Source organism: Salmo trutta, chromosome 22 (assembly GCF_901001165.1).
Source record: "Salmo trutta chromosome 22, fSalTru1.1, whole genome shotgun sequence".
Classification (NCBI taxonomy): domain Eukaryota; kingdom Metazoa; phylum Chordata; class Actinopteri; order Salmoniformes; family Salmonidae; genus Salmo; species Salmo trutta.
Window position 1 is genome coordinate 49,332,796 of NC_042978.1, and position 15,929 is coordinate 49,348,724.

Genomic DNA, 15,929 nt, shown 5'->3' on the forward strand with positions numbered 1-15,929 from the left:
AATAACAAGGCTGGTTTTCACCAATAGACAAGGCTGGATTTCACCAATAAACAAGGCTGGTTTTTATAAATAGACAACAGCTGTCTTTATCAATAGAAAAGGCTGGTTTTCACCATTAGACATGGCTGGTTTTCACCAATAGTCAAGGCTGGTTATCACAAATAAACAAGGCTGGTCTTTATCAATAGACAAGGCTGGTTTTCACCAATAAACAAGGCTGGTCTTTATCAATAGTCAAGGCTGGTTTTCACCAATAAACAAGGCTGGTCTTTATCAACAAACAAGGCTGTTTTTCACCAATACACAAGGCTGGTTTTCACCAATAGACATGGCTAGTTTTCATCAATAGGCAAGGCTGGTTTTCATCAAAAGACAAGGCTGATTATCACAAATCAACAAGGTTGGTCTTTATCAATAGACAACGCTGGTCTTTATCAATAGACAAGGCTGGTCTTTATCAACAAACAAGGCTGTTTTTCACCAATAGACAGTGCTGGTTTTCAACAACAGACAAGGCTTGTTTTCCCCAATAGACAAGGCTAGTTTTTATCAATAGTCAAGGCTGGTCTTTATCAGTAGACAAGGCTGGTCTTTATCAATTGACAAGGCTGGTTTTCACCAATAGACACGGCTGGTTTTTATCGATAGACAAGGCTGGTCTTTATCAATAAACACATGTATTGCTAACTTGTTGCAGTGTCTGAAGAAGTGTCTCAAAGACCTCATTGCTAATCTACAGTATACACCTGACAGTATACACCTGACAGTATACACCTGACAGTATACACCTGACAGTATACACCCTGACAGTTTATACCTGACAGTTTACACCTGACAGTTTACACCTGACAGTATACACCTGACAGTTTACACCTGACAGTTTACACCTGACAGTATACACCTGACAGTATACACCTGACAGTATACACCCTGACAGTATATACCTGACAGTATACACCTGACAGTATACACCTGACAGTATACACCCTGACAGTATATACCTGACAGTATACACCTGACAGTTTACACCTGACAGTATACACCTGACAGTTTACACCTGACAGTTTACACCTGACAGTATACACCTGACAGTATACACCCTGACAGTTTACACCCTGACAGTATATACCTGACAGTATACACCTGACAGTAAACACCTGACAAGCAATGTTGTTAATTGACCATAGATGAAATAAGATGCAAATACGTCTGTTTGTTTTTAAAATCAAGACTTACATTTCCACCACCAATTAACTGTCTAATTGCCCATGTTTCACTGTGGTTTCTGATGATAAAGTGATTGAATTACGGTAAAGGAATAAATTAGCACACTGCAAACGACATAATGCTTGTTAAAAATGGTGTTCAATATTTGACAAGCATGTACCATAATTATATTCTGAAGCACCTCATCCCAAATTGACATGAAAATTTGACCTTTAAAAAAATATTTTCTATCATTTTCATTACATTTCATTTTTACATATTTGGCACTGTGTTCGTGGCATCTGCTTTCTTTCCAGAATTTTTTTCTTTCTCCTCCACATCTCCAGCATTGCATTCCAACCAGTCTGCTTTTAATTATCTCTAATCAAACAACACTCTCAGCTCAGAGGAATGTCTCTGGCATTTTACACAGCTGAACCGTGACGCACAGTCCACAGCAACTCAGAGGAATACTTATCTGGTACAATAAAACTAACTCAGGTCTACACATTCCATTCCAGAACATTCACCACAGAACATTCAAACATGGTTACATCATATTAAGTTCTATTAAAAACAAGGCAATTAGCTGCCATCGTTCGTTTGTAGAAAAAAAATGTAAAATATGTTTCAGTGTTTATTGTATTTATTAAATCTGAGTAATAAAACTTCCTTTTTGGTGAATAATGTTCTGAATAAGCCAGACAGTCCTTCCTCCCTTCCTGTGTTGATCAACTTCATCATTCTCACTCTGTGAAACACATTTCTTGATATTTCCTGCCAAGAATGTAGATGGTTGAAGCCACAGAATTAAATAGAGCACTATATTATAATGTATCGCTATGGTTGAAGCATTAAATGAGATATGAACTTAAATATGTGTCCTGCCAAAGACCCCACCGTCACAGGCATGTAGCTGAAACGTTGAGTCCCAGGAGCACTTCTGTTACATGTGAAAGCCTCACTTCGATGTGAAGTGATCTTCAGAGTTGGTTATTAGAAATGTCTCTTTATGTTGTAGTGTGAATTATAATGTGACCATAGGATTTACAAAAATCGTGTTTTTTTTCTGACTTTAGCAAATGAAATGATAAATCATCATGATTTTTTTTATTTTTATAAACAACATGTTTTATTGTCACGTTACACCAGATATGTGCAGTGAAATGTATTAAAAGATTCAGTTATAGTAGTACTAAGTACCCCTGGAGGAAGTTAAACTTAAGTGCCTTGCTCAAGGGCACATCAACATATTTGTCTCCTCGTCAGCTTGGGTATTCAAACCAGCAATCTTTCAGTTACTGACCCAATGCTCTAACCGCTAGGTTACCTATTGGTCATTAGCAAGAGGAGCCATGTCTAGCCCTGCTCTGTTCTCTCATGTTAGCTATGACTCCCTCAAGCCTGCAGTTGGCAACTAGTGCTTTCTGCTTTTCAAATAGCTCTGTTTTTCACAGTAAATATTTTTGCCTCCCTCGGTCCGTTGATTCCCCTGGGTAAGCGTAAGAAAGCATTCCGTAGATTCCTCAGAGGTCTTCCCTCCCACTGAGTTGACTTGCGGCAGAGCAGTGCTACATTTCAAAGCTCACAGCCTGGTCTCATTAGACTAAACGTAACATAGTAAATCCGGGACTCTCAAATTAGTATGATATGGGGAAAGAAGGTTACCTACTCAGTTGTACAACTGAATGCATTCAACTGAAATGTGTCTTCCACATGTAACCCAACCCCTCTGAATCAGAGAGGTGCAGGGCCTGCCTTAATCGACATCCACGTTGTCAGCACCCACAGAACAGTGGGTTAACTGCCTTGCTCAGGGGTAGAACGATAGATTTTTGCATTGTCAGCTCAGGGATTCGATCCAGCAACCTTTCGGTTGCTGGCCCAACGCTCCGCCCCGCCAGGCTACCTGGTAGGGTTACAAAAGACAGATGGTTACTTAAGGCAAAAAACTAAAGTTGTGTGATTGGTCGGGGTGGATGGGTGGGCATATATTGCAAATGTCTTGCAACCAAAAGGTTGCGAGTTTGAATCTGAGCACAAACAACTTCAGCATTTCAGTTAATTAGCAACTTTTCAAATATTTACTACTTTTTAGCAACTTTGCAGCTACTTAGCATGTTAGCTAACCCTTCCCCTAACCTTTACCCTTTTAGCTAACCTTCCCCTAAACCTAACCTTAACCTTTTAACCTAACTCCTAACCCTAACCCTAGCCTAGTTAATGTTAGCCAGTTAGTTTATTCCAAACATATCGTCATTTTTGCAAATTCATAACATGTTGTACGTTTTTACAAATTCATAACATATAATATCAATTGTAATTCGTAACATCTCATGCTAAATGGATTTTCTCTGATTTACGTACAGAATAATATGAAAAACTTTGCGACGAAGTTGCAGCTCAGGCTGGAAAGCTGAGAAGAGTTGCATGTCTTGTACAGGTGTGTCTCTGTTGAGCAGGACTGGCTTTAGCAAGCGGGCTGTGGTTTACTACTATAGTCCCTGGGTCAGTCCATGGTTTACTACTATAGTCCCTGGGTCAGTCCATGGTTTACTACTATAGTCCCTGGGTCAGTCCATGGTTTACAACTATAGTCCCTGGGTCAGTCCATGGTTTACTACTACAGTCCCTGGGTCAGTCCATGGTTTACTACTATAGTCCCTGGGTCAGTCCATGGTTTACTACTATAGTCCCTGGGTCAGTCCATGGTTTACCACTATAGTCCCTGGGTCAGTCCATGGTTTACTACTATAGTCCCTGGGTCAGTCCATGGTTTACTAATATAGTCCCTGGGTCAGTCCATGGTTTACTACTATAGTCCCTGGGTCAGTCCATGGTTTACTACTATAGTCCCTGGGTCAGTCCATGGTTTACAACTATAGTCCCTGGGTCAGTCCATGGTTTACTACTACAGTCCCTGGGACAGTCCATGGTTTACTACTATAGTCCCTGGGTCAGTCCATGGTTTACTACTATAGTCCCTGGGTCAGTCCATGGTTTACTACTATAGTCCCTGGGTCAGTCCATGGTTTACTACTATAGTCCCTGGGTCAGTCCATGGTTTACTACTATAGTCCCTGGGTCAGTCCATGGTTTACGTTTACTACTATAGTACCTTGGTGAATAACACTAGGGTGATATCAAATCTAGGCCTAGGCGACACATACCTCAGGGGTTGTATGGGTAAGAGGTTGTGATTATATGACTGAGGTCTGAGCAAAATGTTATATTCAGTGTTCCTGAGCTCCCTTGGCATTGGCCCTCGCTGCACAGCTCAGAGCGGGGGGGGGGGGGGGGTTAATTCCTGCAGGAGCTCTAACACTTCAGCAAACCCAGTTTCCTCCACCCTCCTACCTCTACCCTTTTACCTCCACCCTCCTACCTCCACCCCACACGTTTACCCCTCCACCCTCCTACCTCCACCCCACACCTCTACCCCTCCACCCTCCTACCTCCACCCCACACCTCTACCCCTCCACCCTCCTACCTCCACCCCACACGTTTACCCCTCCACCCTCCTACCTCCACCCCACACCTCTACCCCTCCACCCTCCTACCTCCACCCCACACCTCTACCCCTCCACCCTCCTACCTCCACCCCACACGTTTACCCCTCCACCCTCCTACCTCCACCCCACACCTCTACCCCTCCACCCTCCTACCTCCACCCCACACCTCTACCCCCTCCACCCTCCTACCTCCACCCCACACGTTTACCCCTCCACCCTCCTACCTCCACCCCACACCTCTACCCCTCCACCCTCCTACCTCCACCCCACACCTCTACCCCCTCCACCCTCCTACCTCCACCCCACACCTCTACCCCTCCACCCTCCTACCTCCACCCCACACGTTTACCCCTCCACCCTCCTACCTCCACCCCACACCTCTACCCCTCCACCCTCCTACCTCCACCCCACACCTCTACCCCTCCACCCTCCTACCTCCACCCCACACGTTTACCCCTCCACCCTCCTACCTCCACCCCACACCTCTACCCCTCCACCCTCCTACCTCCACCCCACACCTCTACCCCTCCACCCTCCTACCTCCACCCCACACGTTTACCCCTCCACCCTCCTACCTCCACCCCACACCTCTACCCCTCCACCCTCCTACCTCCACCCCACACCTCTACCCCTCCACCCTCCTACCTCCACCCCACACGTTTACCCCTCCACCCTCCTACCTCCACCCCACACCTCTACCCCTCCACCCTCCTACCTCCACCCCACACCTCTACCCCTCCACCCTCCTACCTCCACCCCACACCTCTACCCCTCCACCCTCCTACCTCCACCCCACACGTTTACCCCTCCACCCTCCTACCTCCACCCTCCACCCTTCTAACCATACCCCACACCTCTACCCCTCCACCCTCCTACCTCCACCCCACACCTCTACCCCTCCACCCTCCTACCTCCACCCCACACGTTTACCCCTCCACCCTCCTACCTCCACCCTCCACCCTTCTAACCATACCCCACACCTCTACCCCTCCATTCGCCCCTACCTCCACCCCACACCTCTACCCCTCCATTCGCCCCTACCTACTCCCCCCCCCCCTTACAAAAAAGACGTCAGAAAATAAATAAATAAATGTGGTTTTCGGACACATGTATAAACACTCATGTGAACAAATCACATGTATAAACACTCATGTGAACAAATCACATGAAAAATGGCACGTGCATTTTTTCAATTTGTCTTGCATGAGTCAGGCACGTTGTCTTCGGACACATGTGAAGTTTCACATGGATTTTCAACATATATACTGAACAAAAATATAAACGCAACATGCAACAATTTCAAAGATTTGACTGAGTTACAGTTCATATAAGGAAATCAGTCAATTGAAATAAATTCAATAGGACATAATCTATGGATTTTACGATTTTAAGTCTCCCGCAGGAGAAACCAAAGTCTTGACCATCAGCCCAAGAGGGCCTACACTGGCTTTCTCTTCCAATGTACTGTATATTTATTAAACATTTCTCTCAATCTCAGAATATTGACTGTTCAACTCAAAATAGGGCTGACATATGTTTTAAAATGTAATTGAGTTAATCACAGGATTTGCTGAGTTAATCACTGGATTTTCTGAGTCAATCACTGGATTTGCTGAGTCAATCACTGGATTTGCTGAGTCAATCACTGGATTTGCTGAGTCAATCACAGGATTTGCTGAGTCAATCACTGGATTTGCTGAGTCAATCACTGGATTTGCTGAGTCAATCACTGGATTTGCTGAGTCAATCACAGGATTTGCTGAGTCAATCACAGGATTTGCTGAGTCAATCACAGTTAATAACCTCTTAAGGATCGTACCCTTTTTTTTTCAAATTTCACCTAAAATGACATACCCAAATCTAACTGCCTGTAGCTCAGGACCTGAAGCAAGGATATGCATATTATTGATACCAGTTGAAAGGAAACACGTTGAAGTTTGTGGAAATGTGAAACTAATATAGGAGAATATAACAAATTAGATCTGGTAAATATAACGCAAATATAACGCAAACAAAAAAACATGCGTTTTCAAATAAAAAAAATCATAATGTTTGAAATGCAACAGAAAGGCCATAATATAATTTTGCAGTTTAGGCACAATTTAGATTTTGGCCACTAGATGGCAGCAGTGTGTGTGCAAAGTTTCAGATTGATCCCGCGAAGCATTGCAATATTGGACAATATTTTGTATCAAGTCTGCCAAGTTGATACATTTTCAAGTACATAACTATAGATATAACAGTCTTGCTTCCGTCCCTGTCCTCGCAACCCTACCTGGGTTCAAACCAGGGACCCTCTGCACACATCAACAACTGCCTCCCATGAAGCATTACTACCTATCGCTACCCAAGAGCCATGGGCCTTGCAGAGCAAGGGAAACAACTACTTCAAGGTCTCAGAGCTAGTGATGTCACCAATTGAAACGCTATTAGCGTGCACCCCGCTACCTAGCTAGCCATTTCACAACGGTTACATAGAGAGCATACAAAAATGATATGGTAAAGCAACATTTAACTTTACACACTCCCAGGAATGTTTTACATGATGGATCATTAGCTTATACACTAACTATCACACATCTAGATGGCCGGGCAGGGTGGGTGTGGAGCCAGGGACAGCAGGGGTTCAAACTGTAGAACCCAGTTCCTACATTTGAATATAAAAATAGATTTTTATCAAACAAAACTATGCTACATTTTATCTCTGGGACCCTCAGGATGACAAATCAGAGCAAGATTACTGAATGTAAGTACATTATTTAGCTTCAGAGGTGAATGCATCAAACCAGTTCCCGTGATATGTTTTTGTTGTTGTAAACTCTCCACAAACAATAGCATGGTATTTTTTCACTGTAATAGCTACTGTAAATTGGACAGTGCAGTTAGATTAACAATAATTTAAGCTTTCTGCCCATATAAGACATGTCTATGTCCTGGAAAGCTTGCTGTTACTTAAAACTGTTATGCTAAAATCTCTTTGTAGAAAAGTATCCGTTATATTCCAATAGCAAACACATTCACACATTTTTAAATACTTTTAGGCCTGTGTATTAAATGTAACAAAAACCAATGGACACCTAACAATAACAAAAGCAAAAAATAGCTAGCCAGGACAAAATGGCAGGCTAGCTATTGCCTAACACTAAGCTAGCTAGCAGTTATTAATTAGCATGCAACCATATGATTCAAATTTCTTAAAAAGTAACTTTTTAAAATACATATCTTTAGCATGGTCCGTATGTACACATGTAAATACACTCAATATGAGCCCTCGTTTATAAAAATAAAACTATTTAAGAGCTAAAACATTTATAAAGGATATAAAAAATAATCTGAAAAGCCATCTTTTTCTCATTGACTTGCATACAAAAGTGAGCTAGCTAGTTACCTAGCTTGGCTACACTCTTGTAAATGTGAAAATCTCACTTGTTTTTCACTCGGTCAAAACAATTAAATTATACATCAAAATGACCAGAACACTCAACACAGTTTAGTTAAACATGTTATCTCTACATTTGGAAAAAGTAACCATGCGTACAAACTGGAAAACAGGATTTTTAAAAAACAAGGAGACATGGAGAGCTAGCTTCTCTGTTCTTTTCACTGGTGTGAACTGTAGCACTAACAGTCTGAATGCCTCCCCCTGGTGGAAGTGATAAGTATTCATGTATATCGACACAACACCATGGAGGACTACAATATTAATGGTGTGGATGGCTCAGAAATAACACATCATTATTTATAATACACTATAATGATTATACTCAGGTTGGCTAAATAACCTTTTTACAGAATGGCATTACAGAATTTGTTATTCCAACTGGAAACATGCTACTGCAACACGTTAATACCACCTTTTCACATGTGAGGAGAATAACACTATTTTACCCCTCACATGTGAACTACAGGAACATTTTTACATGTGAAGATTTTTCACATGTCAACTTGCAGTTTAACATGTGAAAGTTTTACAGGTAAAACTGAAAATTAATTTTTTTTCCCCGTGAATGTGCAATTCCACATGTGAAACTGCAAAAAAATGTTGTAAGGGCCTCATCTCCTTGCACCCCTCCACCCTTCCATCCCTCCACCCCTCCATCCCTCCACCCCTCTACCTTAGGCACCATGATCAGAGACTGCGTGAACGTTACAGAGAGGGCTTGAATTTACCCAGGAAGATCCCATTGGTTTGCTTCATCCCTGGCATTATCAATAGGATTGTAATGAAAGTTAACACCGTTGGACAAACAATCCGTTGGGCATCATGTAGGATATGTATTGTAGAGAGAGGAGAAAACTCTAGAGCCTAAACTCTCTCTGCACAAGCTGTTTTAATATACATTTACTAAATATGGGGAAATCATTACAGAGATGTGTTTTGGAGTATCTACATTCATGTATGTTGGAGTGGAGGCGTCCTGAGTGGCGCAAAGGTTTAAGACATTGCACTGCAGTGCTTGAGGTGTCACTACAGACCCAGGTTCAATCCCAGGCTGTGTCACAGCCGGCCGTGACCGGGAGACCCATTAGACGGCTCACAATTGGCCCAGTGTCGTCTGGGTTAGGGGAGGGTTTGGTCGGCCGGGATTTCCTTGTCCCATTGCGCTCTAGCAACTCCTTGTGGCGGTCCAGGCGCCTGAAAGCTGATTTTGGTCACCAGTTGGACGGTGTTTCCTCCGACACATTGGTGCAGCTGGCTTCCGGGTTAAACGAGCAGTGTGTCAAGAAGCAGTGTGACTTGGCAGGTTCGTGTTTCTGAGGACGCATGGCTCTCGACGTTCGCCTCTCCCGAGTCCGTAGGGGAGTTGCAGTGATGGGACAAGACTGTAACTACCAATTGGGTAAAAAAGAAAGAAATACATATATGTTAGAGTCAATGGTCTGTGTCTAGAATGCTATTATTTTTTAAAGGAACTCAGTCCATCTTTAAACGTTCTCTAGTAAGTTGAAATAGCAGAATGCACAAGGTGCCATTTCTACATTAGGTACTGCATCATCAGTTCCTCTTGTCATTTCATACCTTATAGAGATATTTAAAACGTGTCAGAAATGTCCAGATCAATTAGCCCATGTCAGCTAATGTTTTTTTTTTTATTTAGTTTGATTTTGGCCATGAATATTATTGGAATAATTGTTATCATTTAACTATCAAATGAATACACATTAGACTCGGCAAAATGTATAGAATTGCAAGAAAATTAGCTTTAAAAAGGGAAAAAGTCTCTTCACCAGCAAGAGGGATGTGAACAGTTTGTGTCATGAACAGTGCCAGTTGCCAAAGAAATAGACGTGGCGTATGCTTGCAGGTGGGCGGGCGTGGGGGGGGGGGGGGGGCGTGGGGGGGGGGGGGGCGTGGGGGGCGTGGGGGGGGGGGGGGGGGTTAGGATACTTGGGGAAATGGAGCGGATCAGAGTGGAATGTGTTTTTTCCCCCCCACTCTTCCATTTTCCACATAAACCAGGTCAACGTCCTCTAATTTTAAGTCTGTCATTGTGGCCCTAGCAAAACGCATATAGGCTTATAGGCTCTTTTTTCTGCGTCCCAAATGGCACCCTATTCCCTATATAGTGCACTACTTTAGTCCAGGGCGCATAGTGCACTATAAAGTATCTGTATGTATTCTTTAAGGGTTGGGGGGTGGTCACCTTTACCCTTTTCGTGTTACAACGACCGTGAAAGGTAAAGGCAAGCGGGATACCTAGTCAGATGTACAACTGAATGCCTTCAACTGAAATATGTCTTCCGCGTGACACATCATGGGATTGCTCTCAGCCGGAGAGAACTTGGTGGTTTGAAACAATCACTTCGACTTAACTCGATGCCTTTGTGGGAGACATGTGAATTCCTAATGGCTGTGTATACTCTTTTCTCAGTGAGTCAAAGCAGCTGACTGTGTAGTCCTCTAGACAGGTTAGCCCAAGGGGAGCAGCCCAAGGGGAGCAGCCCAAGGGGAGCAGCCCAAGGGGAGCAGCCCAAGGGGAGCAGCCCAAGGGGAGCAGCCCAAGGGGAGCAGAGGAATAAGGCCCAAGAAGTTTTGAGAAGCCTGATGAATCAACTGGACTGTCAGAGAGAGAGGAGAGAGAGAGAGAGAGCGAGAGAGGAGAGAGGAGAGAGGAGACAGAGAGAGAGCGAGAGAGGAGAGAGACAGAGAGAGAGAGGAGAGAGAGAGACAGAGAGAGAGCGAGAGAGGAGAGAGACAGAGAGAGAGGAGGAGAGAGAGAGACAGAGAGGAGAGAGACAGAGAGAGAGAGAGAGAGGAGAGAGACAGAGAGAGAGAGAGGGGGGAGAGAGAGAGAGAGACAGAGAGAGGAGAGAGGAGACAGAGAGAGAGAGAAAGGGGAGAGGAGACAGAGAGAGACAGAGAGAGAGAGAGAGAGAGAGAGAGAGAGAGAGGAGAGAGAGAGAGAGAGGAGAGAGAGAGACAGAGAGAGAGAGAGAGAGGGGAGAGAGGAGAGAGAGAGAGACAGAGAGAGACAGAGAGAGAAGTTACACGGACCTGTGACGTTAACCTGAGCTGTAGGAGACATGGAGGACTTAGCTTGGTATTCAGGGCAGAGACAGAGCACAATAGCCCTGTCATGACTAAGCTATAATAGTTGTTTAGGTGAGGCGTCATCACCAAGCCAGGTGTATCTATCTATTCAGTAAACCATTGTCCAAACTTATACACCCTAGTCTATTATACAACAATAAATGTTTTTACTTGTATGTAGTCATGCAATGCATAGACTTGACTGAATCAATATCCATTGTTTTTTGTTTTATTTAACCTTTATTTAACTAGGAAAGTCAGTTAAGAACAAATTATTTTTTACAATGACGGCCTACCCCGTCCAAACACAGACGACACTGGGCCAAATGTGCACCGCTCTATGGGACTCCCAATCACAGCCGGATGTGATTCAGCCTGGATTCGAACCAGGGACTGTAGTGACACCTCTTGCACTGTGATGCAGAGCTTTAGACCGATTAGTCCACAGGGAATGGAACTATCAAATCAAATCAAATCAAATTTATTTATATAGCCCTTCGTACATCAGCTGAAATCTCAAAGTGCTGTACAGAAACCCAGCCTAAAACCCCAAACAGCAAGCAATGCATGTGAAAGAAGCACGGTGGCTGGGAAAAACTCCCTAGGAAAAACTCCTGAGAAAGGCCAAAAACCTAGGAAGAAACCTAGAGAGGAACCAGGCTATGAGGGGTGGCCAGTCCTCTTCTGGCTGTGCCGGGTGGATATTATAACAGAACATGGTCAAGATGTTAAAATGTTCGTAAATGACCAGCATGGTCAAATAATAATAATCATAGTAATTGTCGAGGGTGCAACAAGCACGTCCGGTGAACAGGTCAGGGTTCCGTAGCCGCAGGCAGAACAGTTGAAACTGGAGCAGCAGCATGGCCAGGTGGACTGGGGACAGCAAGGAGTCATCATGCCAGGTAGTCCTGAGGCATGGTCCTAGGGCTCAGGTCCTCCGAGAGAAAGAAAGAAAGAGAGAAAGAGAGAATTAGAGAGAGCATATTTACATTCACACAGGACACCGGATAAGACAAGAGAATACTCCAGATGTAACAGACTGACCCTAGCCCCCCGACACATAAACTACTGCAGCATAAATACTGGAGGCTGAGACAGGAGGGATCAGAAGACACTGTGGCCCCATCCGATGATACCCCCGGACAGGGCCAAACAGGCAGGATATAACCCCACCCACTTTGCCAAAGCACAGCCCCCACACCACTAGAGGGATATCTACAACCACCAACTTACCGTCCGAAGACAAGGCCGAGTATAGCCCACAAAGATCTCCGCCCCGGCACAACCCAAGGGGGGGGCGCCAACCCAGACAGGAAGACCACGTCAGTGGCTCAACCTACTCAAGTGACGCACCCCTCCCATGGACGGCATGGAAGAACACCAGTAAGTCAGTGACTCAGCCCCTGTAAAAGGGTTGAGATGTGAGAAAAACTACAGAGATGTGAGGACATCAGTCCACAGGGAATGGAACTACAGAGATGTGAAGAGATTCAGGGTTAAATCCAGTGTTATTATGAATCATAAGTAGTTTGAGAGACCAGGGGTGCATCTGAAATGGCATCTTATATTCTATGGCCCTCAAACTCAACTCCGGACCTCCAAGCCAGTTCCACTGCGTTTTATCATTATCCCCCTCTAATCAGGGCCTGATTTAGACCTGGGACAGCAGGTGGGTGATTCCCCTCTAATCAGGGACTGATTTAGACCTGGGACACCAGGTGGGGGATTCCCCCTCTAATCAGGGACTGATTTAGACCCGGGACACCAGGTGGGTGATTCCCCTCTGAACAGGGACTGATTTAGACCTGGGACACCAGGTGGGTGATTCCCCCTCTAATCAGGGACTGATTTAGACCTGGGACACCAGGTGGGTGATTCCCCTCTAATCAGGGACTGATTTAGACCTGGGACACCAGGTGGGGGATTCCCCCTCTAATCAGGGACTGATTTAGACCCGGGACACCAGGTGGGTGATTCCCCTCTGAACAGGGACTGATTTAGACCTGGGACACCAGGTGGGTGATTCCCCCTCTAATCAGGGACTGATTTAGACCTGGGACACCAGGTGGGTGATTCCACTCTAATCAGGGACTGATTTAGACCTGGGACACCAGGTGGGTAGAACAGAAAACCAGCAGGCTCCGGACCTCCGAGGGTACGAGTTGAATACCCCCTGCTCTATGGGCTCTGGTCAAAAGTAGTGCACTATGTAGGGAATAGGGTGCCATTTTTGGAGGTAGATAATACAGCTCATCATGTCATGTCAGCTGATCTGAGTTCAGACTACCAAAGGCAGAATGAATGTGAGCCAATCTCTGACCCACTTTGAGACATTGCCTAGGTCTACCGACAGTACCTGTGAGTAGTATTTTCTTCTTCCTGACAATAGAAAACCAGATCAGAGCCATTCCTTTTAGACTCACTGTGGGCGTCATGTTTGACCACATCTTTAAGTGTGGTAGGGCTGAAGAGAGAGGGAGAGAATACTTTGTGAATGATGTAGTGTTGTCACAACAGATTCCGTAGCAACAGACTCTTTGGTAAATGTGTCTGTGTCATGTCTGTTTATACATTAACCTCTGGATGTGAATCACAGTATGGAATCGGGATTTTGTTCAACAATGACTTGTACAGTAAATAGTTGTAGAGCAATACTCTACTTTTAGAGATGCATTCATGGGGTGGCAGGCAGCCTAGCGGTTAGAGCGTTGGGCCAGTAACCAAAAGGTTGCTAGATTGAATCCCCGAGCTGACAAGGTAAAAATCTGTCATTCTGCCCCTGAACAAGGCAGTTAACCCACTGTTTCCCGGTTGGCTGTCATTGTAAAATAAGAATTTGTTCTTATTAACTGACTTGCCTAGTTAAAAAAAAATAAAAAAATGAATCGGTTAATTCTACATTAGAAATGTGAAGCTCCATGTATATTAAGTAACAGTGTCAGCTAAAGTAGTGGTGAACACTCCTACAGACGACTGAAACGTCTGCATTTTTAACCATCTACCCAACCTATCCAGGCCTACAGTATCTGTGAATCTAAACTCCACTGAAACTCCACCTCGGCATTATCTAGAGTGGTTATTCTGCAATGTGCAGTCTGATATCCCGAGAATGTTCGCTATGTTAGTTTCACAAGCTTCCAATTACACAGCCGCATAGCATCAGGTGTAGGTAGGAGGGAGGAAGGATATATACTGTATGCTGCATCCCCTATGCCCTACATAGTGCACTACTACCCATAGGGCTCCAGTCAAAAGTAGTGCACTATATAGGGAATAGGGTGCCATTTGAGACACAAACATAGACATGCACGCAGTACATAGACACACACACACACACACACAAAAAAAACAGTTTCACATCAAATCGCGTTTTCACATGTTGAGCTTAAATTTCACATGTGAAACCATATTTACATAAGTATTACATTTAGAGTTCACCACCTTCTCTGACGTGAGGAGAATAACATGTTTTCACCTCATATGTGAAGAAAAGAAAACTCCACATGGGAAAATCTCACTTTCACATGTGGAATTGCAAGTTCATATGAAAAAAATAGTCACATGTAAAATTCTAATTCTCACATGTGGAATTGTAAGTTCCATCCTCAGTTTTCTCCAATCACAGCCATTAAACTCTGTAACTGTTATACAGTTACCATTGGCCCTCATGGTGAAATCCCTGAGCGGTTTCCTTCCTCTCCAGCAACTGTGTTAGGAAGGACGCATTTGTCTATGTAGTCACTGGGTGTATTGATACACCATCCAGAGTGTAATTAATAACTTCACCATGCTCAGAGGGATATTCAATGTCTGCTTTTTTATTTTTTATACATCTACCAATTGGTGCCCTTCTTTGTGAGGCATTGGAAACCCTCGCTGGTCTTTGTGTCTGAAATGCACTGCTCGACTGAGGGACATTACAGATAATTGTAAGTGTGGGGTACAGAGATAAGGTAGTCATTCAGAAATCATGTTAATGACTATTACTGCACACAGAGTGAGTTCATGTAACTTATTATGTGACTTGTTAAGCACATTTTTACTCCTGAACTTGTTTAGGCTTATATATAACAAAAGGGTTGAATACTTACTGACTCAAAGACATTTCAGCTTTCCATTGTTTATTCATTTGTAAAAAAAAATTTTTTTTTAAATAACAATTCTACTTTGCCGTTATGGGGAATTGTGTGTAGGCCAATAAACAATAAATGACAATACATTCAGGCTGTAACAACAAAAAGTTCAGGGGTGTGACTACTTTCTGAAGGTAATGTAAATGTTTTGGTTTTTAGAAGTTGATTTTATTATTATTATGAGGGCTCATATTGAGTGTACAGTATGAACCACGGCAATGATATGTATTTTAGAAGGTTATTTGCTATAACATTTGTATCTAATGGTCGAATGCTAATTGCTAACCACTAGCTAGCCTTCCATTTAGTCCTAGTGATTTTTTTGCTACTTTTATTGTTAGTTGTCCATTGGTTTTTGTAACATTTAATACACAGGCCTAAAATGGATGTTAATGTATTTTCAAAATACTCTTTAAAAAATCCAAAATACATAATATATAAAGCTCCCGAGTGGTGCAGCGGTCTAAGACACTGCATCTCCGTGCTAGAGGCTTCACTACAGACCCTGGTTTGATTCCAGGCTGTATCACAGCGGTCTAAGAC

At 43.7% G+C, this 15,929-nt stretch overlaps 1 protein-coding gene across 1 annotated transcript; it reads left to right on the plus strand.

Annotated features, from left to right (window-relative positions):
* The first annotated feature begins 4,430 nt into the window (after positions 1-4,430).
* Positions 4,431-5,804, plus strand: LOC115157915 (extensin-like). The gene has a single exon (XM_029706248.1). It carries the CDS (start codon positions 4,431-4,433, stop codon positions 5,802-5,804), a length of 1,374 nt encoding a protein of 457 aa, XP_029562108.1.
* The last annotated feature ends 10,125 nt before the right edge of the window (positions 5,805-15,929 follow it).

Bases quoted from the DNA above. Each gene is read 5' to 3' on its own strand.
- LOC115157915 (XM_029706248.1), top strand. From the start codon at position 4,431: ATGTTATATTCAGTGTTCCTGAGCTCCCTTGGCATTGGCCCTCGCTGC.